Here is a 27954-nt window from a genome sequence, read left to right as displayed (position 1 = left end):
GAACTTTAATTTAATTCGAGATGCAGTTCGCGTTTTTGTTTTTGCGGGTTCGGTGCCGAGGTGTTATTCACGTCGTTTTGGCTCCATTTCCCGACTTAAAGGTTTGACGATGTTTGGGCTGAGACGGCGAGTTTTGGGAAAATCCATGAGTGGACCTGCCATGCCCGATAGCCACCAAGTGAGTCAAACCAGATTAAAGATTTGAAGAATTAAATATGGCTTCGGTAAAAATGAGTTTGACATCATCAAAGACGTTTGTTAGATGTGGTTGCCTACCTGTCAAGTTAAAAAAACTATATTCGACAAATGTGTAAAACTTTCCGTCACCCTCAACTATTCCACACGCAAGAATGACGCATCATCGTTAAATTGTATTCATGCAACTTCATTTAAAGTATGGCATTTAAGTTCAGTTTCGCGATAAGGCACCAGGAGCCAAAATAAATGGAACCCATGGTGGTGTCGAGCCCTTTGGGGCATGCGCAGTGGGAGTCGGAGCAAGCGTTTCCTCTTGGATTTCTCACCCTGGATTCCGACAATGGAGGTGTGCTGTGTCAAAACAACAGTGGTCAGACAGGTTTGCATTTTGGTGACCCCAATCTGACACCACAACGAAGTGAAATGGACAAAGGCTACCAGGATGCTCCAGTAGAGTTGGATAAACTTTTGTACATTTCTGATTATCCCTGCGGAGATTTGTTTTTCGATGAGCGTCACTCCACTGCTTCTGAGACATCACCTCACTCGGAAAGAAACAAGGAGCCTGATGAAACCAGTGACTTCATGCTCTCGTGGCTGTTTTCTCCTAACCTCACTGATGTGGTAGGGAAAAACTTTGCATTTGACGAGGCCTCTCTTGGGGGCAACAATGCCCTCAATGGACAGAGTGAGCTAATAGTCAACAGTCATGCTACAATACTGTCTTCCCAACAGAAGTGGAATTCTGAATCAAACCCAGCAGATTCACTCATTTCCATTGATCTCCTCTCAGATGATCAGGCTTTTGTCGCCTCAGAGCTGTCGGGCGTGTCACATGGTGTCAGTGCAGGACTGGAAGACCTGGCACAGGAGGAGCAGAGCAGGGCTACTTCGTCATGTGAAACTGGAGACAAAGGTTTATTCCCAGATCAGGTGACAACTCTGCCAGTAAACAGTAGCTTGACCCCGCGAGGGCTACCTGAGAGCAGCCTCCCACTTTACCACAGCAGCACACCACTGGCGTGTCCTCAAGGATCTTTCTTGGATTTAGAGAGTCCAGATCTTGACAGTGGCCTGACCGCTCTTCCCGATCGTCCAACAGGTGCACATTTAGAGCTAACCCAGGATTCGGACGTGGAACATGCCGCCACTACAGTATTCAGGACTTTAGTGCTACAAGACGAGAGTGACTCATCGCCTGTGATTTTGTCGCCGACAGGTCCTCCGGCTGATGATGCCACCGTCCATGGTGAGCTCAGCTGTGGGAGCTTCTCTGTGGAAAGTGCGTCAAAAGATTTGATGGAAGGCAAAATATGCTCCATGGCCGAGCATCAAGCCAGCGCGTCGATGGTTTTGGATTTGTGCTCGGCCACTGATGGGGTCCGCTGTGAGGAAACATGGAACTGGAAGCCACAGGAGGGAGTGCATGATGAAACTGCTTCTGATGCGACGACAGAACAGAGGGAAGAGGAGCAGTCGCCGTCTGTTAACCATCACCAGGATTTTAATGTTCTGGAGTTGAGCAGTTGTACTGAGGAGACTAAATGGACGAGTGAGCAAAGTGTGGAAACTGTTTCCCACTCTAAGATGGTGGGAGATGACTCACTGCCAATGGTTTCAGCTGTGAATACAAGAGAGGAAGATGCCTCCCCTCTGAAAACTGTATTTGATGCTTTAGACCAGGACGGAGATGGCTTTGTTCGCATTGAGGAGTTTATGGAGTTTGCTGCTGCCTATGGGGCTGATCAGGTAAGATGTTTTCATAAACTACCTTCTAACACTTGCATTTCCAGTTATAATTCATGTTGGCTATTGGTTCACTCAAAACTAAACCACTATACTGAAATCCATCAAAAGGGACGTCACTCTATGCCTGTGAGGGTTTGTTGAATGAGATCAAAATTGTTGGATAGTACTTTAAATAAGTCAGTACCGGTAAATGTGGTTTAAGCGTTAACATTCTATTGGTCTTATTCGAAGATTAGTCATCTTTCAAGTGATTACAGATCCTTTTTAAATATTCTTTCAACAGCCATAAACAGGTAATTGCCCGAATGGGTAAGCAGGGTTTTAGGTTTTTAGAAATGTTGTTTCCCATACTGTAATTTCCCAAATATATATATGTATTGCCATAGCGTCCGTCAACATATACCAATCAACCACAGAATACATTAATTGACTGCAATATAGCATTTTTTACTCTTTAACAATTAGAGACCTGCCTGAAACTATTGTGTAAAAAGAGGTCTGCATTATCCCAGCGAGAGTGGTGGACCTGCCATTTGTTAAGTAGGCGTGAGCAAGCAAGTTGTTTGTTGCTTCTACAGTGTCACAGCACAGTGTCACTTGCGAATATTTGCCGCCAACCTCTCCTGGTTTCCCGTGCTAAAGAAGCTCAGCGTCACATGACTGAAACCATAGCGTGGATTAGTTTTTCATGCGTTCGCTGGCAGTTCCAGCCCGAGGATTTGAGTTATCATCCGAATACGCCCGTCAAGCATATTGGTTGTATTGGCCAAACATTTCCTCCATATGTCAAATAACAAACGCTCATCTTCTCATTTGCATATTATTTGCTTAAGGGATTAGCGCCTGTGAAATGCCTGACATCTCCCTCCATGCATGACCCTCACTCATTACTGCATTCCACCATTCACATTAAAACATTATGAAAATGATTCTTAAGAAATAACATAAAAAAGCAGGGGCCCTATATTAAGTATATTAAATTCAACATTATATAACAGCCTGAAGGTTTATAGCGTGGTTAATTTTTATGCTGGTTTTAATTCCAAAGTTAAATGTATCATATCAACAAGCTAAAAATATACTTTGGTATTTTAAAATACATTTATTTTCCCCTTAAATATGCTACGCCACATTATTGTCATGCTTTTTAACCCTTTCTGTTGTATTCATTTTGCCTAGACTGGCCCTGATCATGACTTGTAATTAGGCATCCATGGATCACCATGCAGGGAATTGTGAAGGATTAAGAGTAAAATGCCTGAGTCAGATGGTCGTCGTGGTTTGGTTGCAGGCCACAGGCTGTCCGCGTGTGTGTGTGTGTGTGTGTGTGTGTGTGGGTTGGAGTGGGGGTGGGGGGAGACCCACTCGCAGTAGGTGAAAATCTGTGACATGGAGAAACCATTGTAAAATGTACTTTTTCCCCTCCCACATGCTTGAAACACATTTAAACATTAAAAGAAACAAAGTATTCCTTGGTGCCTATTGTCACTTTGATGAAGCAAGCATTCTTGCTTCAAACTTTGTCACTCCAAGTCGAAGTTTACTCAAACTGACACAAAACAAAAGAGATTAAAACACTGGATTTTTAAACACCAAAATTTCCAACCAAACCATGTAATTTTGTCTAACAAAAGTCCTCTACCCTAATGGTATGGCAGCATACCGTATGGTAATACAATACAGACTTGCCTATATACTGTGAAAATCCATCAATCACTGAAATATCTGCTATATAGCGGGGTCGCGAACGATGAACACTGTATAACCTTTTATATGTCTGTGGCATTTACTAGGTGAGACCAAGTCAAGAAGTGGTGGGTGACCCAGTGGTCCAACAAGATGTGCATATCTGAACTTTATACCATATTGACATAAACACTTGGAAAAACCTGTTTAATCAGCCCAGATTAGGGAGATTTCAAAATTGACCAGGGTGGGAAGTTTGGGAACACTCAGTTATTTTAGCAGCCTATTAAGAAAACCACAGAGCAGCCTTTGGACTCATTATCTAGCACTTTGCTGTACATGTAGGATATAAAAAGCCAGTCGGAGTGTAGGGCAAGTAGATAATTGAGTTTAGATCTAACATCAGAATAGAGTGCCATAAAGGTTGGCACTCTGGCAGAGACGATTGTGAATAAAGCCACACATTTATGCAGAGATATAAACAACGATCTTAATTCAGGTATAGCTTTGGTGAAGTGAATGGGCTGGACCAGACATTTACTTTTGTTTGACCCGATTCCCTTTTGTAAATACGCCCGCAAGACAAGAGTTCAGTTTTTGCATAGATGTGGGTGAGCATGCAAATGTTTCCTCCAGAATTATTCCAGGATATGATAGCTGTCATGTGCAAATATGCAGGCATATACACTGATTGCGATTAGCCTATGAGGACTATCTAAAATATGTCCTTAAACTGGTATACATTTAAGTTTTCAACAGCTGGCATGCTTCTCTTTCGGGAGAAATAGACACCTCCTTAGATTAAATTAAGAATGTCCCGATCAAATTATTATTTTTCTTTTTTTGCACCCGAGTCCAAGTCGAGTCACTTGATTTGGAGTATTGTCCGATGCCGGGTCCGATCCGTTATCTCAGCAATGCATTAGGTAGCAGTGTGACAACATTTCCCAAAAATGACAGTCTGTCAAAATGTTGAGTCTGCTTAGAACAGCCTCTTCGACCTGAATACAACACACCATGAATTTTGAAAATCGGATGACTGGTTCAAGACTAATTGAGTTTCTTATGTCTGGAAACGTTTTTAATGATGTAATTTTTTTGTACATGGATTTGTGTGTGTGTGTGTGTGTGTGTAGTACCCTAAATAGTTAGTTCAATGAAAATGTAAAAATATAAAATGTTCCACCAACAAATATATTTTGTATTACAATCATATTCCCATGTTTACTCCCATCAGTTCCCATTGAAAGTTTAAACTTGAAAAATTCTCAGAATTTTGCAACCTGCAAACCGTCTGATTTAGTTGTGAGTTGTTATTCTTGTTTGTATTTGTAGCACAAAAAGTCAGCCCGCTGCTTCTGGTGTGCCATTACAACTGTTGTGAAAAACAACTACATTTTCTTCAAGCTTGCACGCATTTGGAGTTTCAAAGCCCTCTTGGTAACCGCCACGCTCACTGCTTTTGAACCCAATTGTGCACAAAAGCCGCACCAAGCTGCATTGTGGCGGCAACTCTCTTGTCCGTCGACACTCCCAATCCCACATTTAGCCAGCTAGCCTCCCCTCTGCTTTTATGCACTGCCCCTCTAATCCACAATGGAATGTTCAGTGGCCTGAAATGTCCCCTTTTTAGCTCCCCTTGTGTCTACCGAATGTACAGTTTTCTGCACTCAGACAGTCTCTCAGCATGTCTTTGAAACTATTGATCATTTTATCATTGTTTTGGATAGGAACTATTGTGCAATCAGGGAAACGATTCCACCAAAAGCGTTTTCTTCAGAAAAGGTTTAAGAACAACAGTGGTGTGAGTGAGTGTGTGTGTGTGTGTGTGTGTGTGTGGGGCGGGGGTGGGTTGGAGTGGGGGGGGGGGGGGGGTCAGGCATGCGTCATCACTGATTAGACACAAATAGAGGAACTAGAAAAACCACAATGACCTCAATGTTCGGTCAACCAAATGAGCCGCAAAATGCCTTTGAGTTCAGGGATTTTAGAATGTTTACTTTTGGATAGCTTCTCAGGGCTACGTTACAAAGGTAGTATAGAATATTACACAGTGTCATAAGGCATGCTGATAGTACTTCAGTACACACCATTAAGTCATGAGTTACCCCATACATTAACGTAATATAAGAGTCCAGACCGTCCTCTCTTTTAAATATTAAATGTGTGCATCGTCCATTGTCCAAGAAAGGTCTGTCACAACTGAAAAAAAATGATGCTAACACACAGGTTTTGTGTAAATTGTGCCATAAGGCAGGAGGAGGGTATCTATGAAGGTGAGCAGTTTAGTGCTTGTCCAAATTGCGTCCAGTTTTGTTCAGCATCGACAGATTAACATTATTGCGAGTCATTCTAGTGTTAGGTGGTTTTACCTTGCTGTTATGTGATTATTTGGGACTGTCTGCAGAATACCAATGCCCTTCAATATTGAGTCTTAACTCTGCAGTCACACCTCAGCTTTCTCACCTGGAGCTGTTTCTGCATATAGCTGCAAAGCACTTTTTACTCCACTGTGAAATGGAAAAGATCAGTCATTTGATCGAAAGTACAGTGGTAGCTTTACTTACGAGAAACATTATGAGTTATGAGTGAAGTGCAAAAAAAAAAAATGAAACAGTTATGGTACCATAATCCCCTCACATGTGGGCAAGGAGAGCTACAGTCACAGATGCAGATGCACATTCAGCCATTTATTAAATGAGACAAACGGTGAAACACAAATACGAAAACTTGCAAAAGGTGCTGCTTTAGGACACAGCTCACGCACGCATGCTAATGCTGAACTAACCAGCCAACCCGACTCCAACTACTGATGTCACTCACTAGGCCACGCCCCCTAACACATCCAACACACAAATACAATGGAACCTTGGATTTTGTGATTAATCCGTTCCAAAAAGTCTGACTGAAACCAAATAATACGAAAATGCTATTTCCTATTGGAAGTAATGTAAATCCAATAGATTATTTCTGCGCACCCAGAAATATGAACAAAAAATACATTTTATAGATTATGTCTTGTTAAACATACAGAATACAATGGGAAATAGATCAAAATGACTAATGAAATGGATGAATGAGCATTCAACATTACTTTAGTTTCACCTTTTATTGAAGTAATATTGACATTTAAGCCAATGCAAGTCAAGGTCCCTATGACCATGTTATGCTCTGTTCGCACCCTCTATTGGTTAAACGTTTTTTCTGCAGCTAAGCAGTGAATTATGTAGTTCAGTCAGTCAGTGATCAGCCATGCAAAAGCTTCACTCAAGGAAGTGCTGCACCCCCTAACACAGCATCCCGGCTGACCACATTTTAATTTGGCTGACAAAATACGAAATCTGCGATTGGCTGGCGACCAGTTCACGGTGTCGGCCTCTCGTCCGAAGATTGCTGGGCTAGGCTCCAGCACTCCCTAGTGAGGATAATCGGAACGGAAGATGAATGAATAAATGAATGAATGGAAATATGAAGTAAACAGAAATATAGACAGAGGGAAACACTGAGACAGGGCATGACCGAGTCGTAAACAAAAAACCCTAAAATGGCTGATAGATACATGATGCAATGTAGTACGATGGGTATCACAAGCCTTACTAGAAAACACTAAAGTTGCACATGCATATAGAATGCTTTGCGTGGGCACTTGATTCCCGGGAAATTAGTGAAAGAGTTGCACAGGCAGGTGGATGAGGTTGGTACAGACCGTTTTCAAACGGACAAAAACCAAGCGGATATATGAAAACTGGGACAAAAAAAAGATGGAAACTGGGGCATACAAAAATTGAGGTTCCACTGTACTACAGTACATGCTACTGTTCGGACAGTAATTGCACTTTATAAAACCACTGAACTTTGTTTTGAGTGCTGCAACAATTGAATATTTTTACAAGCGATAGTTCTATCGATCGTCCCATCGATTAAACAGCGGAGCAACGCCACCTCGTCGTTGGTGGCTCCTCCGAGCTTTATCCAGAAAACCGTGCGCTGGCCGCGGTTTTCGCTTGCGTCATTACAGCATTGTGTTTTGGCTGGTTTTTTTTCGGCCACAAAAGTCCAAAAATGCACTTTTGGGATATTTTCAGCCAAAAATCTTGAGTGGATGAAAATTCGGTGCATCACTAGTCTTAATTCATTTCAGTGGAGAAAATCGATTTCATGGGGTTAGTAAGTAAGTAAGTAAGTAAAAGGTGGTATGATCTTTTCATGGAGAGATTAGTTTCACAAGCTATTCTTAAACAAGACTGTGGGAAACAGCATGTATTGATCGCTCCCTGTAACCCACAAAGGCTACTGTACTAAGTTTATTAGCCGTGTGAGCCGTCTTAGCCGCCCCGAGTCAGAGATCAGCATTGCTGAGGAGATCAGCTTGTTTGCAAGAGTAACTGATACAAAAATATATACAAGATCATTTACTAAACACAACAGAAGTTTTTAAGAACGTGTAAACCGTTGAAGACTCACTGAATTTGCCGTGTTTGTACTGTAATAAGGGGTTTGTGTCATTTTCTGTCCCGTTGGCCTGTGGCAGTCTGTTATTTGTGTGTAGATTTTGATTGTCTGCTGCAGCTGTCAGCCCCGCAGTTACGATTGCCATGCCGCATTAAGTCTCCTTGAAGGCAGGTCACCACACAGTTGGCATCCGTGATGGACCCTGGAGTTTCTTTCCGTTTTTTTCCCAGCGCAGATCTGCTCTGATTTCATATTATTTTTATTCTCAGAGGTGCTGCTGTGCCGGAAACATGCTCTTGTTGCTAGGTTACTGCCTGATGGAATATACAGTACAGTATGGAGGTTCCCTTACATAACCTATTTTAACACTGGAGTGCAGATATTGCTGCACACAACAAACTGCTTTACATGAGCATGCATTACTTTTTTTCAATCCTAATTGTATCAAAAAACAGTTAGACTTTGCACATATCAACATCTTTGCAAATACTGAATTTCTCCCATAAAATGCAACTTGTATAGCATCTTTGTTTTTATTTTATTTTTTATTTTATTTTTTTTAACTCGGGGTCCTGTTCGATTTTTGACCTGAATGTAACATGCATGTCAAAATTTAGTCCAATTGCATAATTGCCAAAGTAATTTTTAAACATTTTCAGAAAATGAAAAAACAAGAAGAGTCCAGTTGGCTTGATTCAACCTTTTTCCGGATTAACATGAGATGGATGACTCCTTATCGCCACAGATTTAAAGAAAAAAACAACATTTTCTAGCAGGCACATTGGTATTTTTAATTGATGTTGTGCTATTAGGCTAACGATTTATAATATTTTTCAGTATCTCTGCCATCCAATTAAAATGATTTCAGTTTCTGAATGCTCTGCTATCTTCCTGCCCTTCAGGTTAAAGATCTGACCAAGTTTTTGGATCCCAGCGGCCTGGGAGTAATCAGCTTTGAAGATTTCCACCGAGGAATTTCTGCTATCAGCAATGGAGGCGAGTGAAACACATAGTGGGACTTTAAAGTTACGGCAATTAGCTTAGTTTTTTAAAGGTCATCTGAATTAAATCAAAGAGAAATGTCAGCACCAGATTGTTGTTGTGATGCATAAAAGCACTGCTTGCCTCAATCTGGTCACCCATGTTGATACCATTAGACACTTTTCCAGAGCTTTCTGGGTTGAATAGTTCTGGTTACCCCTCAACATGAATAAGAGATGCCCTTGAAAGCTTGAGCTGGGCAAACAGCGAGGCACGTTTGGGAGCTTTGAGAGCTTGACTGAGGGCAGAGAGTCCTATTCGCCTAAATAATTTAACACTCCTCCTCTCTCCCTCTCTCTGGGGCCTGTCCATTTTTTTAAAATTGTTCTTCTTTTTGGTTGCCAGAGACACAGCTGGGTTGTGAAGGCACCTTCAGAAATCTCAGTCACGCCTGTGTTGTTATTTTGACAGTAACAATTGGTAAAAGCATGCAGAAAAATGATCTTTCCATAGTACCAGATACATTTTAAATCATTGTCCTCTGTATTTATAGTGTTAAATGATTACTGTACCTTTTGCATTTTTGTTGCCTGTTAAAGATAAATTAATGTAGATACGAATAAAAACGATGACAGGTACGAATAAAAACTTGCATGCTCGTTGACAGTTCAAATACAACTACTATGGCTGTTTCTAAGAAGTGTCTTTCTGTTTATCCCTAGGTGAGGTCATGTATACGTACATGAACAGGCAGTTGTTATCATCTGCCTCGTGTAACTGGCAGACCCCCATCCCCAACCACTGACATCTTTCTTTGTCTTCCAGAAAAGTGATAATACAATATCAGAGAGAGGGAGAGGAACTAGGTCCTCACATTAAAGAGATAAGGTTATAATTAACATAGAATACATTGGTACATGTATACATAATCTGATATGTAGACAGACCATACATCCTTTTATAGTTTAAGCCTTGAATTACCCCTCCCACCCTTAAACACGTTTAAACATTAAAGCACAGTTTGTAAACACACTGTAAACATATTTGAACACACAAAAACATTTGCAAGCATAAGTATACAAAATACATAATTAACTAAAAAATAAATACTTTCTTTTGAACAGTTTTTCTTAAAATACATGCTATGATTACATTGAAACCTATTTAAACTCATAGTAAACATATTTTAACACTTTTTCAAAAATGTTTAATATAAAAACCTGCAATATAACAGGACCATGGATAGGTGAACCATGATATAGTGAGGGATTACCGTGTCTTTTTTGTAGCTCCATCCTGCAGTCACTCCCTCATTCTTTTACCCTGTTTGAAAGCCCTCTCAGCTTTTCTATTATTTGTTTATGTGCACACAACATACATGTCTGGAAGGAAAAGGTGCTTTTCATATCGCAGTCTGTGTCTGAACCTTTTATTAATGGGTAGGTATTTATTTTTAATAAAAGACAAGGCTGCAGGTTATGGAAACGTCTCATCCCATGTTGCAGCTATGGTATGTCTTCAGTCTCATTTCACTTAAAATGGCCTGCAGTGTGTATAAGTATCTTGCATCAGACTATTATATAAAACCACTGGGTCTCCTTGGCTCCTGCTTTTTCACCCGGGAGAGTTCAGAGCTTTGTTAGGCTGACACCCGAGACTCCGTCTGGTCCATCTCTGGTTACACTCCTTGTCTACAGGTCTGTTGTCATTTTTTTTTTTTGGACCAATTGGACGCAGATTTGCGTTTTGGCTGTGTCCTCATCACGTGAGGCTCTATAGCCCCCGAAATGTGTGCATATACATTACATAATGAGCTTTGCTACAAGGGCGCAACCTTGAAAATGTGCTGATTTGATTGTTGTTTTGACCAAACGAGAGAGAGAGAGAGAGAAAATGTATAAATTTTTCACACACAAATTCTTCCCCGTTACAAGTGAGGTTGGGTTTTGACCTTAAAACTAAGTTTTCCCTTAACACCTTTTTTATACACTGAACCCTGTCTATTTGGAAAAGTAAGCCCTGATGCGAATAGCAAAAATTTGCGAATAATAGACAGTTTTTTAATACCCTAAATGTACCCCAAACTAACTCCTGAGGAATAGCAAGGGTTCACTGTACCTATTTACTGTCATTGTCCCTTTTTTGCCCGTGAAGGCTGTTTGTATGCACTGCACACATTACTACGCTCCTATATTTGTTGAGCTTCCTTTGCAGAATGACGTAATGTTTGCACACATGAAACACGTCTTTCCTCTTCTATCTGCAGGTCCGGAGCCACAGCTGTACAGTGCAAACTACAGTCCAGGCGACGGAGCAGTGGGTTGTCCGGAAGAATACGACGAGGTGAAGGCGCTGCACACAAAGGCCGTGTACGCGGCCCTGTTTTGCCTCCACTTCCCATCGTTGTGGTAGAGTGAGGTTAACGGGCTCAACTCTTCAGGCACTCTCACTCTTGCCGCTGTAACTGAATGAGCAGCTCGCAGAGCTATCATTACCACTGAGAATATTCCACAGGCTGAACAACCTGGTTTGGCTGACATTGAGTAGCATCTGGCAGGCTGAGCTTTACAGGATTCTTTGACAAATATTGAATTGGGCGGCTCGTGAAAGAGTTCAACACAAGTGTAGACTGTTTTTATAGTTGTGGTTAGCATATCTGACATTCCTGTTGCCCCCCGCCGCCCCCTTGAACTTGTATATTTAACCATCATATTTTTGCTGGCGTCTGCAAAAATGCAAACATTACTGCCGGTGTGTGCATTTTGAACAATGGGGAGTCATGATTAGTGTTGCTTTAACCTTCTTCTGGCGACCCAGTGCCCTGCTTGGTTTTCTTACAACATGGAAACTTCAGCTGTGTAGGTGCAGACAAGCTGCAAAATAACTTTGTAGAGTGTATTCAACTTTGTTGTCACATGCCACAACTACAAGGCAATGAAATACAGATTGCATCTAACCAAAAGTGCATAAACAGATTGATAAGTAGGTAAGTTATGGTATAGTAAATATCAACATTCGTTTCTATTTCTACAGGTTACCGTCTATGACTATGATCATGAGTAATAGGGACTTATACTGTAGCTGTACAGTATAAGTATACAGTACAATGTACTATGAATGTACATTGCAAATTAAATTATTGGAGGAGGGAAAAAGGTTGATATACATGTGCACAGCTAGTGCAATGGGATTAGTTACAGAATTGTGGTAGCACGTGTGCTAGAGCAGGGAGGCTTTTTAAACATGCTACCTCAGTGGCTGTACGTTGCACCATATCAGTGCACTCACTTGGTGTGTAGTAGAAGTGTAGTCCAGTGTACACGCGTCATACACCTCATACAGTTTGAGCGGATTACCCCGTCAGGGTTTTTTCATGGGTGTGTGTTTGTCAACAGTATTACGCAATAACTACTTCACTAATTTCCAAGAAACCAAATCCAAAGGTGTTTGGTCTAGGAGGGATTTTTTTCCCTCTAATCATTGCTGGAGATTTTTGACGGATACACGCAGGATGAAGGTGTACCCAAATTGGGACTCAGGTTTTATTAATTAAAAAAGGTGTTTATGTGAAGTTGCACATGAATATTACAGGTCTACTGTATCACACAACCAACTGATACAAATGGCCACGAACAAGAAAGGAAAATATTTCAATCAATTCAAACATTGATGCAATGTTGATGTGATTAAGACGATTGCTGTGGCTGTGAGCAATGTTTGTCTGCATCTTTTTGAAGTAGTCGCCCCACTGTGTCCATGGTCGTGTTTTTCCGCTCAGAAAAGGGTGCCTCCTCAACGGTCGCACTGTTCTGCCACTCTTTGCTTTCAAAACAAGCAAGGTGACGCTGTCCAGCCAAAGCGCAAAGAACCCTGTCCACCCGCTTTTTTCTTCAATCAATATTTCCCTCCATTTTTATTACTCACATTTCAAAGTCACACCTATGCATTAAAAATGATGAAACTCATTTGAACTACAGAACAATAACCTGTTGTTAATCTGTAACAAAAGCACACAGCGAGAGCAGTTACGTAAACTTTAATGATGTACACTTTGAGATAATGCAGCTACACCAGATATGAATTATTGTGACGGCGTTGTGTAAAATTACGTGTTGCCATAGTGTTATCTTGCCACTGGTCGTGTAACGTTACAGCTGACTAACACTACTCTTTTGGACTTTGGTCTCCACCCCCCTGACCACCCAGCGGAACTGAACGTGTGTACAGTACTTTTCATTTTTCAAACCTGCCTTGTCTGAGTGTCAGTGTGGAGGATAAGGAAGCGTTGTAGGATGCTATAATGGCAGGCCAGCTTTCCTCTCTGTGACTCCGTCCTGGGAGAATGGTTTTGGACATGGTGGGTAGCTCTTCTGGCCCAGCTTCTCCTGACACGTCATACAGCCTGGTACGCCTCCCTTTGTGATTCACCTGTCTTGAATTCATTGTTATTTTATAGCCAGGACACAATTTGGTGTATAGATGCTTCAAATCCAGTCTTGAGCGTTTTCTTTTTTTCCTTTTTTTTTTTTTTCTTTATCGGCATTTTTTTGTTAAAAGCTTAAAGGTGTTTTGCTTCTACCAGCCATTTGAAAAGCAGCAGATTGCCTGTGAAGTCTGTTCATGGTGTGTCATTTGTTTTGGTTGTTGTTTCTTGGCATCAATACCACTGGTGGGATTGAGGGTTCAAAAAAGACGTTTATTTTTTTCCATGGTCTATATTTCTGCATTCTCGTTTACTGCTCAAATCCAAAGAGTCTTCACAATTTAATGCCAATCCACATAAACTAAATTAGTGTTTGGATGTCGGATTAGTCGGACAAGTATGTGTGTTTTTATTTACAAAGGTAAACGGATATTTCAGATCTAATTTGTATGCATGCAGTGCCGTTTTTGAAAATAACAAGTGAGTTTTTATGTGGCTGCAGCAAAATGAGGTGACAGACAGCGCTTACCTGGGTTCAGAGAGCACGTACAGCGAATGCGAGACCTTCACCGACGAGGACACCGGTGCCCTCGTACCCCCTGAGATGCACGAGGATGTGGACACGGACAGTGGTATCGAAGCGGCACTTCATGACCCCGAAGAGGCCATAAATCGGTTGGTTTGAAGTCACATGCAATATACTAATGACCTTCCTCTGCTTGTTACATTTTTGCCATCTGATTAAAAAAGCCCGTCCTGCTGTTGAAACTGCAACAAATGTTCAGCGAAAGCATTGTTTTCTAACCTTTGAGCTAAGGCACATATTTTACATTAGAACAAAATCTCTGCTCACCAGAAAACCAAAATGTCAAAATATTTACAGTGAACCCCCTTTGATCGCAGAGGATATGTTCTTGACCTGCCTGCAATAGATGAAAATTTGCAATGTATATTTTTCATTTCTACACCTCACACATGCTTTAACAAATAGTAACTTATTAAAAAGCACTTAAACTTATTCAAACACACTTTTAAATTATTCCTTAGCGCCTGTTCTCGCAGTCTTGCTCGCAGTTTCTGCAAATAAGTGGTGAAGTATGCTCGCTTCAAGCTGTTTTCACTCCCAGTTGAAGTTTATTGTAAAACTGAAAGATGAAACAAAAGTGAATTAAAAAAATAATAAATTGTCTATTCAAACACAGATTTTCAACCAAACTTAAATTTTGTCTAACAAACGTCTGCTAGCATAATATGGAGCGAAATTAGCATATATATATATATATATATATATATATATATATATATATATATACACACACACACACACACACACACACCATGTTACGGTGATAATAAACCAACAACTGCTACTTTATACACACCCAGCAACAACACATACAAACAATACTTCTATGCAGGTATACATTTTCTCTGCTGTGTGGGTAGGACGACTAGTGCTGGAGCATATAGTTGGGGACATTCTGTGCTTCATCTTGCCCTGCATTACACCTCATATTTTCCACTAGATCTTGGTGCTGACCGGCATGTTCTGGTGGTGCTACACTAAAGCTGTGTAACTCTAAATTTGGATTTACCAAAAAAAAAAAAAAAAAAGATTGCTTAGAAATATGTTATATAATTGGGCACGAATTATGAACTGAGCTATAGGGGGGACCACTGTATACTAAAATAATGATCTCGTCTTAATTTACCCACAATTTTACTTACTCAGTGTGAAATATGGGCCTTTTAAGTTGAACAGTTGAAGGTATTATTCTGTTGCATGACTGTCAGGAAGTGGATAGACAGGTTAATTGTACCTTCTGCCATATATTGTAGTGGAAGAGCATTAAGTGCCTGTCATCGTACGTTGCTGGAAATGTATAGATAATAAAGAAAAATACATTGTTTCTAGTAAATAGATTAGAAAAACAGTATAAACGATACTGACCAATTAAGTGAAATTGGATACTTCCCAGTGGCACACCTGATAATCTTTCACCGCACATAGTTGTTGGAAATAGCTGAGCTAAAGCTAAAGAGCTAGAGTAACCCATGCACTGACCCTTCACACTGATCACGTGATGTTCGTGCAAGTGCTGGATAAGTGACTGTTCGAGTTTTATTTAGGTCAGCAGACGGCAAGATTAATGGGAAGGATAGTTTACTATTCTTGTCCATCCAGGTCTTGCTGTTTTTTTCTTGAATAGCCCGTAAAACGAAATACACCACCATATAACATTGCACATTTTCAGATGGGATGTTGACTGTCGGTGTTTTCAGGCTTGCTGAAACCTAGCCTTCTTCCCAAGATAACTTGAGATGTCCACTGTGTAAGACCTTGACTACAGTCCCCTTCACGTTTTGTTATACATAGCCACTGTGTTGTCATTCTTTTTGGTTGGGAAAATACTTAATTAAGACAGAAAAGATTGTATTACTGACCAGTGATGTTTTCATTGCTATCAGATTGGCTTGGAAGGGTTGCATTCTAATTTAACGTGTCACATTTTTCTGGTGTGTTTGGGAATCTTATTATAAAATGTTTTATCTATGCCCCAGTTTTGATAGTGTTTAGGACAAGTTACAGGATCTGACTTTGTGATCTGCTTGGCCTTCTTGATGACTGATGACTTGCTTTTCTAACCTTGAATTCCAGGAAGTGTTGAGCTCAGCTCGTTTGTTGTTTTCCTGTATTTTTCACCATTCTGTCTCTTGGAATAAGACGATTTTTCTCCACTGCCCGTTCACACCGTCTAGCCGACAGGAACAGTGTTCCTGTCGGCTAGACGGTGTGATTGATCCATTTCTTCGTCAGGTTGACGTGCAAAGCCTTAAGCAATGAGATTCTCAGTAGAAAGTTATTCACTAATTTAACTCGTGGTGATCTTGATAGGGAAATGGGGGCCATTGAATGAAGATTTTGCTATGCAACCAGGTTAGCGTGGCTAAATCAAGATGTAGCCTTCAACTGAAAACATTTACAGTGTATGCTACTATGTATTGGGTGAGGGATTAAGACTATAACAGGATTAGCCTCCCCAACCCCACTCTGTCCCCACACACATTTGGCCCTCGGACAGTCAGCTGGACTGTCTGATGGCTGTTACTTAGCCTCAAATCTTATTAACCCACTCATAGTCAACCCTGATTCAGTCTGCTGGTTGCATTGAAGATGCACCATCAGCCATAGTGCACATTCACCTGGCAGCCTATCAGGACCGCAGTCTTGGCTCTCTCATAGACTAGGACCTGTGCTATCTCCTCAGTTGAGAGTCTTGGTTTGTAATAGGTTAAACGGTAAGACTTCAGGATTCCACTCTGATTGGCTGGGATTTTAACCCCCGTTGGGCCTAAGCTTTCACGCCAGAGCATTGGAGGGCGTTTAGTGATGCGTTCTCTTTCCTCACCGACCCTCCGTGTGAGGGGCCTCAATATGGGGCCATGCACTAAGAGCCTGAGTAAAGGGTAAGTGACTTGTGAATTGGTGGCATTAACTTGTTTAACCAGTTCAGCCTACTGTTTGTTCAGAGCCGTCTGTGTTCTTAAAAATTGCCTTCCTGTAAACCTTATCCCATCCACCTTGGTTTTTCATGGTTTCAGCTCTGAATCAGATAGCAAAACAATACTAGTCTTGTGAGCAAGCAGAATAGGCCTTTGTAGTTTGTATGCTGAGAGAGCAAGCTTTTCTGCTGATTTGGACATCCTCATCCTGAGTGTGCCGAGGATCTCGACGTATCCTGTCAGAAAACAGGAAAAGCTTACTATTCAGGTTTTAAATGAAGATAGTGGATTTATTTTTGAAAGGTGTCGAGCCATAAATCTTCAGTTGCCCAATGGTTTTATGTTGAGCGTTGATCCTGCTAGACAATTAAGAAACCTATAGTCACATAAGGGCTTCTTGACCCACATTACACCCAAACAAAAGTCCTTCCACACATCCATTCTAGTTTTTCGTGATGGAAGGCAGGGCATTTTGTTTCAGCCAAAGCTTCCTTTAGGATTAATGTGAATTAGCAGATTAGCTATCGCTCAATTTGTCCAGATTGCCACTGTTCGTGTGGCCACATTAATTGCACTTGATTGAGATTAAATATGGCTTCTCTTTGTTCTCAATTTCCAGATCTAAGAAACAAACTGTCTGACATATATAATGTTACTATACATGAGGTTAAAATAAAAGCACTGTATGTATTAATGTCCGGTGTATGGCTCAGTGCCTTTTTGATACATTTAACTGTTACTAAGCATTGTTCTTTGCCCCTCTGCCAAAGGTTCTCCCTCAACTCGGAGCTGCACAACCCCTCCCTGATGACGGTCATCGGTGGCGAGGAGGAGCATTTTGAAGATTTCGGGGAGAGCAATACCTCAGAGCTTCTGCTGGAGAGCGGCGAGGAGGGCACTGATGGCATGGTTGATTCCCCTCTGGCACAGATGCCTCAGCAGATCGATGTCTCCTCTCTGCTCTCTCCCAGGTACTTTCCTTTCATGACATCACTTTGAAATAGGGATGTCATTGTGGTATTACATTAAAGTGAAAGTCTGAAAGTGACCAAAATGTGTTGCAGACTGTTATCTCAGTCCTGATGAGAGTTCTACGTTAAATAATTGTATTAGTTGCCGGTATATATATTAAATACATATGATTACGCAAAAAGGAGCATTCATTATTTTATTATTAAAATAAACTTATTTATTTATTTTACAACCAACAAACACATCAATAATCTGGTCTAGTAGAGCGGTTGTAAGCAGCAGTGGTGGTCATTTCTTGAGGGTCACTTACAATATACAAGGATTTAAAGGTTTAAAATGATATATACTCAGTGTTTGCAACATTAGATGCAACTGTTGTGATATCTAATACAGTAACTCTGTCAAGCATTCTGCCTTTAGGCACAGTAAATTCATTTGTATAGCACCATTCATACACAAAGCATATCCCTAGTGCTTTCGAGACAAAGGGGGGGATAGATGGAAATCAAGATAGAATCCTAATATAAAGGCACCATAAATGAAAAGATGCACCAAAATCGTCATCATGACAAAACTCAGATTATTAAATTAAGATAACAAAATCAAAGCCAGATGGTGAAAACAAGAAACAATATTTTTGATTCATGAAAAAGTAGTAGTGAAGAAAATTTTCAGGGCAGATTTAAATGTAGCGACAGTATGAGAAGAGCTCACGTGTTTTAGGAAGTTTGTTCCACAGTTGAGGTGCATGGAAACAGAAAACTGCTTCACTTGGTTTGGTTCTCCCTCTGGAAACACTGAATAAGCATGCACCCGATGACCCGAGAGGTCTGCGAATCTCATAGGAAACTAACATTAAATTTACGATTTACACACCCATAATCTGTACTCTATACTTTAAAACGATAACATTCTTTGATTTTGATAATTCGGTATAGAGGTATATAATATACATGAGACCGCTACTTCAAATGATGAAATTTCATGGAAAGTCTGTAGAATCATGTGGTTTGTTGTCATTCTCTGAATTTAAACCTTATTCGAAAGATTACATTGTGTGCAGTAGATGTTGCTCAGTTTAGAAAAAATTGATAGTGCATCCCACGATCTTCACCCACTCGTTGTGAATGCGTCATGCTCAGCAGTGGCTGCCTACACACACAGATTTATCTTCATGTTATGAGCTTGTTTGACTACTTCTAAATTCATTCGGTTTCCTCTGAAAATGGCACAAGCATTAATTTGTCATGCCGGATTCCAAAGTGCGTCATTAGGCACCGTTTTAGCCACGCCCCAAAAATCTGGAAAACTGAAATGGTGAAAAACAATTTAACACTGTATCTCCACAATTAAGTATTACTTACTATAGTTCGCAGTCTTTGCACATATTGCCAGCAGTTGTCTTCAAATATGTGTAATGCATTTAGAAACAAACCTCTAAATTCATTTCACAGGGTATTTAAGACTTGAGATTTACACATAATTGACTGACTCCCACCTCTGGTAGCAAAGATAGGAAGTGAGGTATGACTACACTGACGGGAACGCCACATCTTGAGAATGTTTCCTGACACTTTACCCACATCCTTCTCAGGGAACCCTCACACTTGGTACCCATCATACCCGAGAGGTCTTTTCCCACCTTGATGCACGCCCTGCTTGTCTGTCACTCACCACTTCCTTCTCCTCCTCTTCCTCCCCTCCTTCTTCCAGTGCACCCGTTCCTCTCCCCGACTGCTTTCAGAGCTTCCTCAAGGAGGAGGCACTGGACTTTTTCTGTAGCCAATGTCACAAACAAATAAGTCGCCTGGAGGACCTCTCCACTCGCCTGAATTTCCTAGAGATGACGAGGTAACACTCGTCTGCTCTGTGACCCCGTTTGCTGTGTTACGGTGTTGTGTTAGATGGCAGTGTCATGCATGTTCCCGTCGTGTGTGCATGTTGTGTTGAATTGGCGCACACAGCATCATTTGGACATGTTTGGGACCTACACTACTCACAAAAAGTTATGTGCATTCAAAGGTTTAGGGGAGGTCAATTTAAGTTTCCCTGAAAAGGTTATGCTGTAGTTATAGTGAGTGCATTTTAGATTCACCACAGGATTTCACCCGATAGCCCAATACCTCTAACTGTCTGTGAGTAGTGCATATTATTTTAAACTCCTCGTCCCTCAAAGGGCACGTCAGCTTCTTTATCAGCTGGGTTGGCTTGCATTGGCAGGAATAGTTCATTCTTGTAATAGTTCATGTGTTCCACCATTTTTGTTGCCTTTTCATAGTTACTGTAACTCTTAAGTAATACCAGATATCACAGGTGAATCATACCTTTTTTTTAGTGCTTTTTTTTGTCTCCTCCCTCTTCATTTGTGAGTTACACCGTCACTCATTGAATGAATACTTTTAAAAGAGCTGTTGATTTGAAAAGACTTGCTGATCCAGGCTTACTGGCCAATAGCAGAGTTACGGTAAACCTGAAATCCCATTTGATCTGCTTTCAGTTGTAAAACGTTGAAAGGGACAACATTTATAGATGAAAATCTGCACAAGACCTTTTTAAAATAGTAGTGTTTTTCCCACTAGTGCCCTATAATTTGTCAGGAAAAACTAAGCCTAGATCAGCACTTTCTAGATTCACTCTGAAAGTACGCGGGAGTGTTTATCTTAGTTTGCAGTGTTGTCTGTAGTTGATGCTGTGATTTTGACACTCATAGTATGAGAGTTTGTCAAGTCCCCTTTGCTCCACAGTGGGGGATGCTCTACTAGCAGAAAGGGATGGCGCTGATAACAGGACTTAGCAGGAGATAGTGTCTCCTTCCTTTATCAGTCCTGACCACTTTTCTGTTCTTTCTCCCCACCCAGTGCTGGCAAAAGGCTGTCCAGCAAGAAGGTGGCAAGGTGAGCAAAAGCATCAGATTTTAATTTTAATTTTGTTTTTGAATACATGCTATAACGGGTATTTGAAATCTGGCATAAGTGTGATGTTAAGCTACGTTTTTTTCCCTCTCCACATGTAGGCATCTTCTGCAGAACAGCTCATTAACGCTGGACACGGTGAGCGACCTGACCCGTGACATCCTGGAGCTGGCTGACAATGACATCACAGACAAGGTGAGCAGTCGCCTGGAACGTTGATTCCCAAACAATGTGCCACGGCCATGAGAGATCATCTGTGTGGAAATTGTCCAATTTCACGTAATTGGTCTGATAATGATTATTTATTTTATTTTTTTGCTGTAATTCCCCACCTATTTTCCGTTCACTCTTGGTTCCGCTAATGGTTTGCTTTAAACTCTTGGCAGATGCTCCTGCTCGAGCGTCGCGTGGCGGAGCTCGAAAAGGAGTCAGAAACTTCGGGCGAGCAACACGCGCGCCTGCGGCAGGAGAACCTTCAGCTGGTGCACCGCGCCAACGCCCTTGAGGAGCAGCTGAAGGAGCAGGAGCTGCTCGCAGACGAGCAGCTGCAGCACGAGATCCGGCGCCACAAAGAGGCTCTGAGCAAGCTGGAGAGGGAAAGAGGGCTGGAGTTGGAAAACCTGCAATCCAGGTACATTCAGTGGCGGGCCTTGCATTTGGGACCTGGGTCTAATCCGCCTCTTAATGCTACCACAATCACATGGCAACTACAGAAAGCATCAATGCTATACAGAAGTGAAAAATTATAACATGCAAGTGTGCCATGTACATAAGTCATGTGGAGCAGTTCTTAATCAATATTTATCTAATACAATAAAAAAACATTTAAAAAATAAAGTAAATCACAGTCACCAGAGATGCTGTTAAATGTAGTAATGTTACAGTACTCACTACAGATGTGTTTTGCTAGTGGAACTTAGCTCTAACAAGTTTTGCTCTGACCAACTAATCGGAGGATGGAAATATGCTGATGTTATTTACTGAGGCAAATTGTAAATCTGATTGGTTAAAGAAACAGTCCTTTTGTTACTATAGTGAGGTTACATTGGCCAGCTCCATTGATTCTGAAGGCATATGAACAATGTCTAGACTGTATTTCTGATTAATTTAATGTTCTCTCCAGTGGAAAAAAAGTTAATGCTTTTTTTTTTTTTAAAGGACATTTCAAACTGACCCCAAACTTTTGAACGGCAAAAAATATTTATTTTTTCCCAAGAGGAAGGAAGCCCGTATTTTCTTATCTGTAAAGATAATGTAATTTAATATTTTAAAAAAATATATATATTTGTTAAAAAAAATTAAAAAAAAATACTTCAAACCTTGTATAGTATCAGGAGAAATAAGACAAATCCAAGAAAGGGGGTAGCAAAACTTGTTTTGAATAATGTCATTGTCATTTACTTTGTCTTTAATCAAAGGTGAAAAAATCTGATGTTTGTGGGGAAAAGAAAATCAGCGATTTTATTTTGAGGCCATATTGCCTAGCCTGAATACCAAACCGAGTAATTGAACAGCTATAAAATGTTAAAATGTTAAACCCACTAACTTGGTGGCTCTATACTGCCACCATGTGGAAGTGCGCTTGCAACCCAGTCTCAGTTCCAGGCTTTTTTTGCAGACATTTTGCAGCTACTAAATTAGTGCATGTTTGTTATTAGGGTAAGTCAATATGGCTTTAAAATTGGATCTCAGTTTTTTTTTTTCTCTTCTCTATTCTGCTATTTTGTGGCACTGAGCTGCAACCCACTTTTAGTGTTGGCTAAGGGTGCTGTAGCTATTTTTAGTATGTCACTACAGTAGTCATGTTTGTGTTTTCCCCCACAGATTGCAGCAGCTGGATGAGGAGAACAGCGAGCTGAGGTCCTGTGTTCCTTGTCTACGAGCAACCATTGAGAGACTAGAGGAGGTCAGAAGTGTCATGGCTCCTTCTTGTTCCTACCGCAATTGATGGAAACCATCCCCGTTTATCCCCACGTTCCCTTTGCTTTTGTATTTTTACAGGAGAAGCTGAAGCTCGAAGATGAGGTGGACTTAATGTCCGACAAGTGGCAGGATGAGATGGAGAGCCGGCAGAAGATGGCCGACAAGCTGAGCCATGAACAGCATCAAAACCAGAAGGAGAAGGAGAGCACTCAAGAAGTGGGTCTGCTTTCTCTCTGTATTCAACAGGAGTATTACTACTGTACACCACAATACACATTTCCAGTACATACTAACCAGCCACTTAATTAGATAGATCGAGCCCTCGCTATTCGTGGGGGTTAGCGACCAACCCCGCCGCGAATAGCAAACATTTTATGACTAATGGATTCCCAATAACTGCTGTACCCCTATCACCTGCAGCTGATTGAGGACTTGCGTAAGCAGCTGGAGCACCTGCAGTTGTACAGGCTGGAGGCGGAAGCAAAGCGGGGCCGCTCACCCAGCGCAGGTCTGCAGGAGTATCAGACCCGCACCCGAGAAGCAGAACTGGACCAAGAGATCAAACGACTCAAACAGGTAGAAGATTCTGACTTCTTGTTTGACAGTGATTGAGATACACTTCGGGTCAAAGAACTCTGTCTTGAACTGAGGAGCCTTGTTACAAAATTACTACAAATATTTAATGTGCATCCCAGGTCTGATGTGCCTTTTATTTGGAAAATAACACTATTTTGACTGGCATGCGTCTGAAATGTTATTACTTGTGGTGTAAGCAGTGCGATAGCAGCAATAGGAAAATGTCGGTCCCAGGTTAACAGCGGTTGAGAACAACTGCTGTACTATGCCTACCTTTCAACCCTCTTGTCCACAGTCACGGAGACTCACTCATTGCACTAGCAGTGTTTTCTCTGCCGTCGGCGTGATTCACTGTAGTTGTGTTGACGTCTTTTGCAGGACAACCGGAGCCTAAAGGAGCAAAACGATGAGTTGAACGGCCAGATCATCAACTTGAGCATCCAGGGAGCAAAGAGCCTGATGTCTGCTTCCTTTTCCGACTCCCTGGCAGCTGAGATCAACTCTGTGTCCCGCTCTGAGGTGATTGATTCAAGGTTTATTTCGAAAGTCTGGATGTTATAACATAACGAGTGAAAATTTTTAGGGTAGATACATTTGAGTAAGCCGGTTTTGTTAAAAATACATAACTATAATGCTCCATTTGTCTGTGTCACAGTTGATGGAGGCCGTCCACAAACAGGAGGAGATCAACTACAGACTCCAGGACTACATTGACAAAATAATTGTGGCCATCATGGAGTCGAATCCCTCCATCCTAGAGGTCAAATAGGCACCATCTGGATGAGGGGAAAAGAAAAGCCACACAGTGACCTCATCATCTAGAATAACAACACGTAATCAGACACAATAATAGAAAATATTTAGATTTGTGAGTGTGCGTGCGCATCAGGTGCTCCTCAGGTTCTGTTGACTTCCATGTGTTTTGGCCAGAGGAACCCGAGCCCGGTGAATGAGCGTGTGAAAATTAATCATCCCGCAGCCCCTTCATCCCTAAGGTTTTTACTTCAAAAGAAGGACTAGGCAAATCTATACCTTGAAGGCCTTAAACGCAGAGGTGATCAAATGTATCTTGCGTACCGTACTCGCCTCAGTTGCAACAGGAATTGTCGGGATTTGGACCGCTGACTCGTGGTGTGAAGCACCGGTCAGCTCGTTTTGGACTTTTTTTTTTGTTAACCCAAGTGAAGGATATTTCTTGGGGATGAGGATGAGAGAGAAATGCCCAGCATGTTTTTGTTGTTTTGTGTGTGGGATGTGACTTTTTTTTTTTCACCCTAATGAAGGACCTGGGTGACTTATGAATTGCATCTTATTATTATTTGTTTCCCTCTTCAATGAAACAGGGTCCTGGAGCTCAGGTGGGCTGGAAAGTGAGAACGCACGCCATTATTATCATCATTATTAAAAGGAATGAGATGTGTGTGTGACATCAGTCTTTGCCAACCTTTATTGAACCAAAGCACATATTTGACATAAGACAAACTTCACAGCATACCACCAAACAAATGTGCCACAAAAAGTGGCTACGCACATTAATTATATACCTTCTGCCATCTAGTGGAAGGACATTTGGTTCTGCCTGTCACACTACGTCAGGTGCATAGATAGATACAAGAAAAATACCATAGTTTTAGTAAATAAATACGAATTTTCGGGCCAATTGAGTGAAATTGGATAATTTCCTGCTATGATTGGTAATCACTGACATGGAGTACTGGCAATGAAACAGTCCCCACCTGGTTCCAGTGTTCTCTTGCTGAGTGAAAGTTTTTGTTGTTGTTGTGAATTATTGTCAATGAAACTGTTGAGACTGAAAAGATGTTTATCTGGTTATATGTGACGAGCATGGAAAACCATGTGAGCATTTCTCAATATCGTTGATATCCAGCTGAAGGTGATCAAAGGTTATATGAACTCGTACGCTCTTTTCCCCCAATTCATTGCGCAAGTAAACTTTTATTTCCTTTACTAGTCCTACTACTTTGGCCTACTGGTATGCTGTTAAACCGTACTAGTGAACTGAGCTGCCAGCTAGTAGACGTGTCATGCACTTGTAGCCTCCTAATCAAGACCTGCTAGTGTGCTGCGAATAAATGCTCAAACTACTTTCTTGCAAGCTGTTAGAGCATTTATCCGATATCTGTGATCAAGCTTAAGGTCCATGTACTAGTACCTTCTTTGTCCTCACAAGTAGGACTGTGTTGGTGTACAAGGAGGACAGCTACTGTGCATGTTACTAGTGAGGCAAAACTGCACCAGTTGGCAACTGTGGGTGACACATGCCTAGTCTAGTTGGGCCTAATAGTGTTACTAGTGCAGCACAGTATTTTACTAGTGACAAAAAGAGCATAATAGTACCGGGACATGAAGACGAATATCAACAATAACTAATAAATGCTCTTTACAGAAAGCCGTTTGAGCAATTATTCAAACTCCTCGATAGGAACGGGTGACTATGCCTACTAGTTTGCCCTAGTCGTGTTACTAGTGCAGCACAGTAGTTTGCAAGTTAGGACAAAGAGCGTACTCGTACATCAACCGATCACAAAGATAATGATTAAATGCTCAAACTGCTTTTATACAAGAGTCTAATGGTTGCACTTTGCACAATTTTTAAAATCATGTTGTTTTTGTTTCATTGAATGGCTCAAAATGGCAAAATGACAAGTTTGTGGGATTCAAAGCACGCTCAGGTGTGGGCTCATGCAATGACCAACCACCGAGGCCATCATAACTGCCACATTTAATCGAAAATACTTCGCTAATGACAAGTTTTCGCAGTCACGTCTCACGGATTACGTCACCAGGTGGACTCAGTGGACTAGTCGGGATGATGCACGGAGCAAACCTTCAAGTGTAATCTGCTTTTTTTAAATTGTATTTTATTTATTATTATTTTTTTTTTAAATATGAAAACCCCACGTTGCACACCAATGCTGCATTCTTCTGAATTTTGAAGGACAATTGAACAATGGATCCAAGTATCAGATCTTGACGGGGTGAAAAAGAAAAGAACTGTCCTGCTTTGCTTTCTGCACAAAAGGTTCTCATGCTCACTTCTTTGTCACTCACAACGCTTCACCTGCCACTCCTCGGAATATGGCCTTGGATGTAAATGACTTGTAAAGTTTTTTTTTACTACGCTCATTCTAGATTGTAGGTATTTTTTTAGCCAGAGGGGAACAACAACAACAAAACATTTATTTTCTCATCTTTTAAGGTGAGGCTGTCTGTATTCCTTTCCAGCATGTAGCGTGTACAGTTTTCCCCCCCTCATTCTTTGGAATCACACAGATATTTATTCAGTAAGTGACACAAAGACAACACACTTATCGTCTTCAAAAATGTTTCATCTTTGTTTTGAGGTGTTATTAATTCATGGTGACTAAGAGAAATGTGCATATCATCTCAGCTCGTGCGAAATAATTTGCTGCGAGAGTTCGTTAATCGAGGTATGCTTCTGTGTATATTATTGTGACCGCACGAGGGTCGTTCTTATAGATATACAGCTTCTAGAGTCGTCTTCCCGTTTTGGAGTCAGGTACTGCATGGAAACACTGATTTTCATTGTATTCTTACCTATTCATGCTACTGACAGAACATGAACACTTTGTTTTCTCACTTTTAGTGTGATTGGAGCTGTCCCCTCACTTAATTTTTTTTTTTTTTAACAGCAGTGATTCTCAAAACTGTTTACACCTTATTTTTTTTATTCAATTAAATTGTGTTGCATAAAGGTTCAATGAGATTAAATGCAGATGCGTTATACTAAAAAGTTAAATACAACTGAACTGTAATCAGACAGTGATTATTTTGTGTACCACTAAGAGGAGGCCGCATACCACTTGGGGTACCAGTAATACACTTTGAGAATCACTGCTTTACCGTTACACAGAATCATTCACGCTTTACAAAGTCTCTAAATATTGAGCATGAGTGATGGTTGGAGCACTAATGCATTCAGAGAGTAACATGCAACATTCCCTCTTTTTTTTTTTTTTGCAGCGATGATTGCACTTTAACCACATTTGATTGTTTTTGACCAAATATGTGCTAATATAGCTCCAGTTCATCTGATTCAACCAAAAAAAAAAAAGTATCACTCTGCTAGTCTAAAACACTGTGCCTGTGTTTCAAACTTTGCCTCTAAACAAACCTGATAGGAAAAGCACTGACCACACCACAGCAACATTGTTAAATTCTCAATGATGAAAACCTCTGCTGTAAATATGAATTGTCATTTTTTGTGGATTTTACTCCCACAGTTACTTCCAATGTCCAAAGAAAATTCCAGGCACCACCATCACTACAAATGTAGTGCACGAGTTGCCATTTATTGTATGACATGGGGAGATGAAATATTGTAGAAAGAAGAAATTGTAAAACATATTTTGAGAAATAAATGTACAAATTATAACAGCATTGGTTACAATATTTTATTTTTATTTTTTTGAATATCCCTATAAATCCAATTACTATTGAGGTAAATATGATTTCAGTCATTGTAAAAAGACAAATTATAAAAGTAAGCAGCGAGCATACGAGTAGGAAAATAAAAGGAATAAAATAATTGGCTTT

At 40.8% G+C, this 27954-nt stretch overlaps 1 protein-coding gene across 6 annotated transcripts; it reads left to right on the top strand.

The window, feature by feature from the left end:
- The first annotated feature begins 88 nt into the window (after window positions 1-88).
- Window positions 89-27946, top strand: rab11fip3 (RAB11 family interacting protein 3 (class II)). Of its 6 annotated transcripts, none has more exons than XM_061706018.1 (15): window positions 89-178; window positions 1418-1947; window positions 8988-9081; window positions 11333-11409; window positions 13992-14164; window positions 17764-17964; window positions 19679-19816; window positions 20824-20859; window positions 20979-21072; window positions 21264-21508; window positions 22702-22783; window positions 22879-23016; window positions 23221-23376; window positions 23755-23895; window positions 24032-27946. In XM_061706018.1, the coding sequence occupies exons 2-15, from the start codon at window positions 1498-1500 to the stop codon at window positions 24143-24145; spliced, it is 2139 nt and encodes a 712-aa protein (XP_061562002.1). In that variant the 5' UTR covers window positions 89-178; window positions 1418-1497; the 3' UTR covers window positions 24146-27946. The 6 variants fall into 6 exon arrangements, with proteins under 6 accessions (XP_061562002.1, XP_061561999.1, XP_061561998.1 ...); XM_061706015.1 differs by lacking the exon at window positions 89-178 and adding an exon at window positions 435-1300; XM_061706019.1 differs by lacking the exon at window positions 89-178 and having other exon boundaries at window positions 1714-1788; window positions 1877-1947.
- Window positions 27947-27954: the final 8 nt, after the last annotated feature.

This window comes from Phycodurus eques, chromosome 19 (genome assembly GCF_024500275.1).
Source record: "Phycodurus eques isolate BA_2022a chromosome 19, UOR_Pequ_1.1, whole genome shotgun sequence".
Lineage (NCBI taxonomy): Eukaryota > Metazoa > Chordata > Actinopteri > Syngnathiformes > Syngnathidae > Phycodurus > Phycodurus eques.
Note: the sequence above shows the minus strand (reverse complement) of the source record. Positions and strands in the feature narration are given on the sequence as shown.

Bases quoted from the DNA above. Each gene is read 5' to 3' on its own strand.
- rab11fip3 (XM_061706014.1), top strand. From the start codon at position 445: ATGGAACCCATGGTGGTGTCGAGCCCTTTGGGGCATGCGCAGTGGGAG. The intron at 14,165-17,763 runs GTTGGTTTGAAG...CCTCTGCCAAAG, and splicing joins CCCGAAGAGGCCATAAATCG to GTTCTCCCTCAACTCGGAGC. The intron at 22,784-22,878 runs GTCAGAAGTGTC...GTATTTTTACAG, and splicing joins CCATTGAGAGACTAGAGGAG to GAGAAGCTGAAGCTCGAAGA.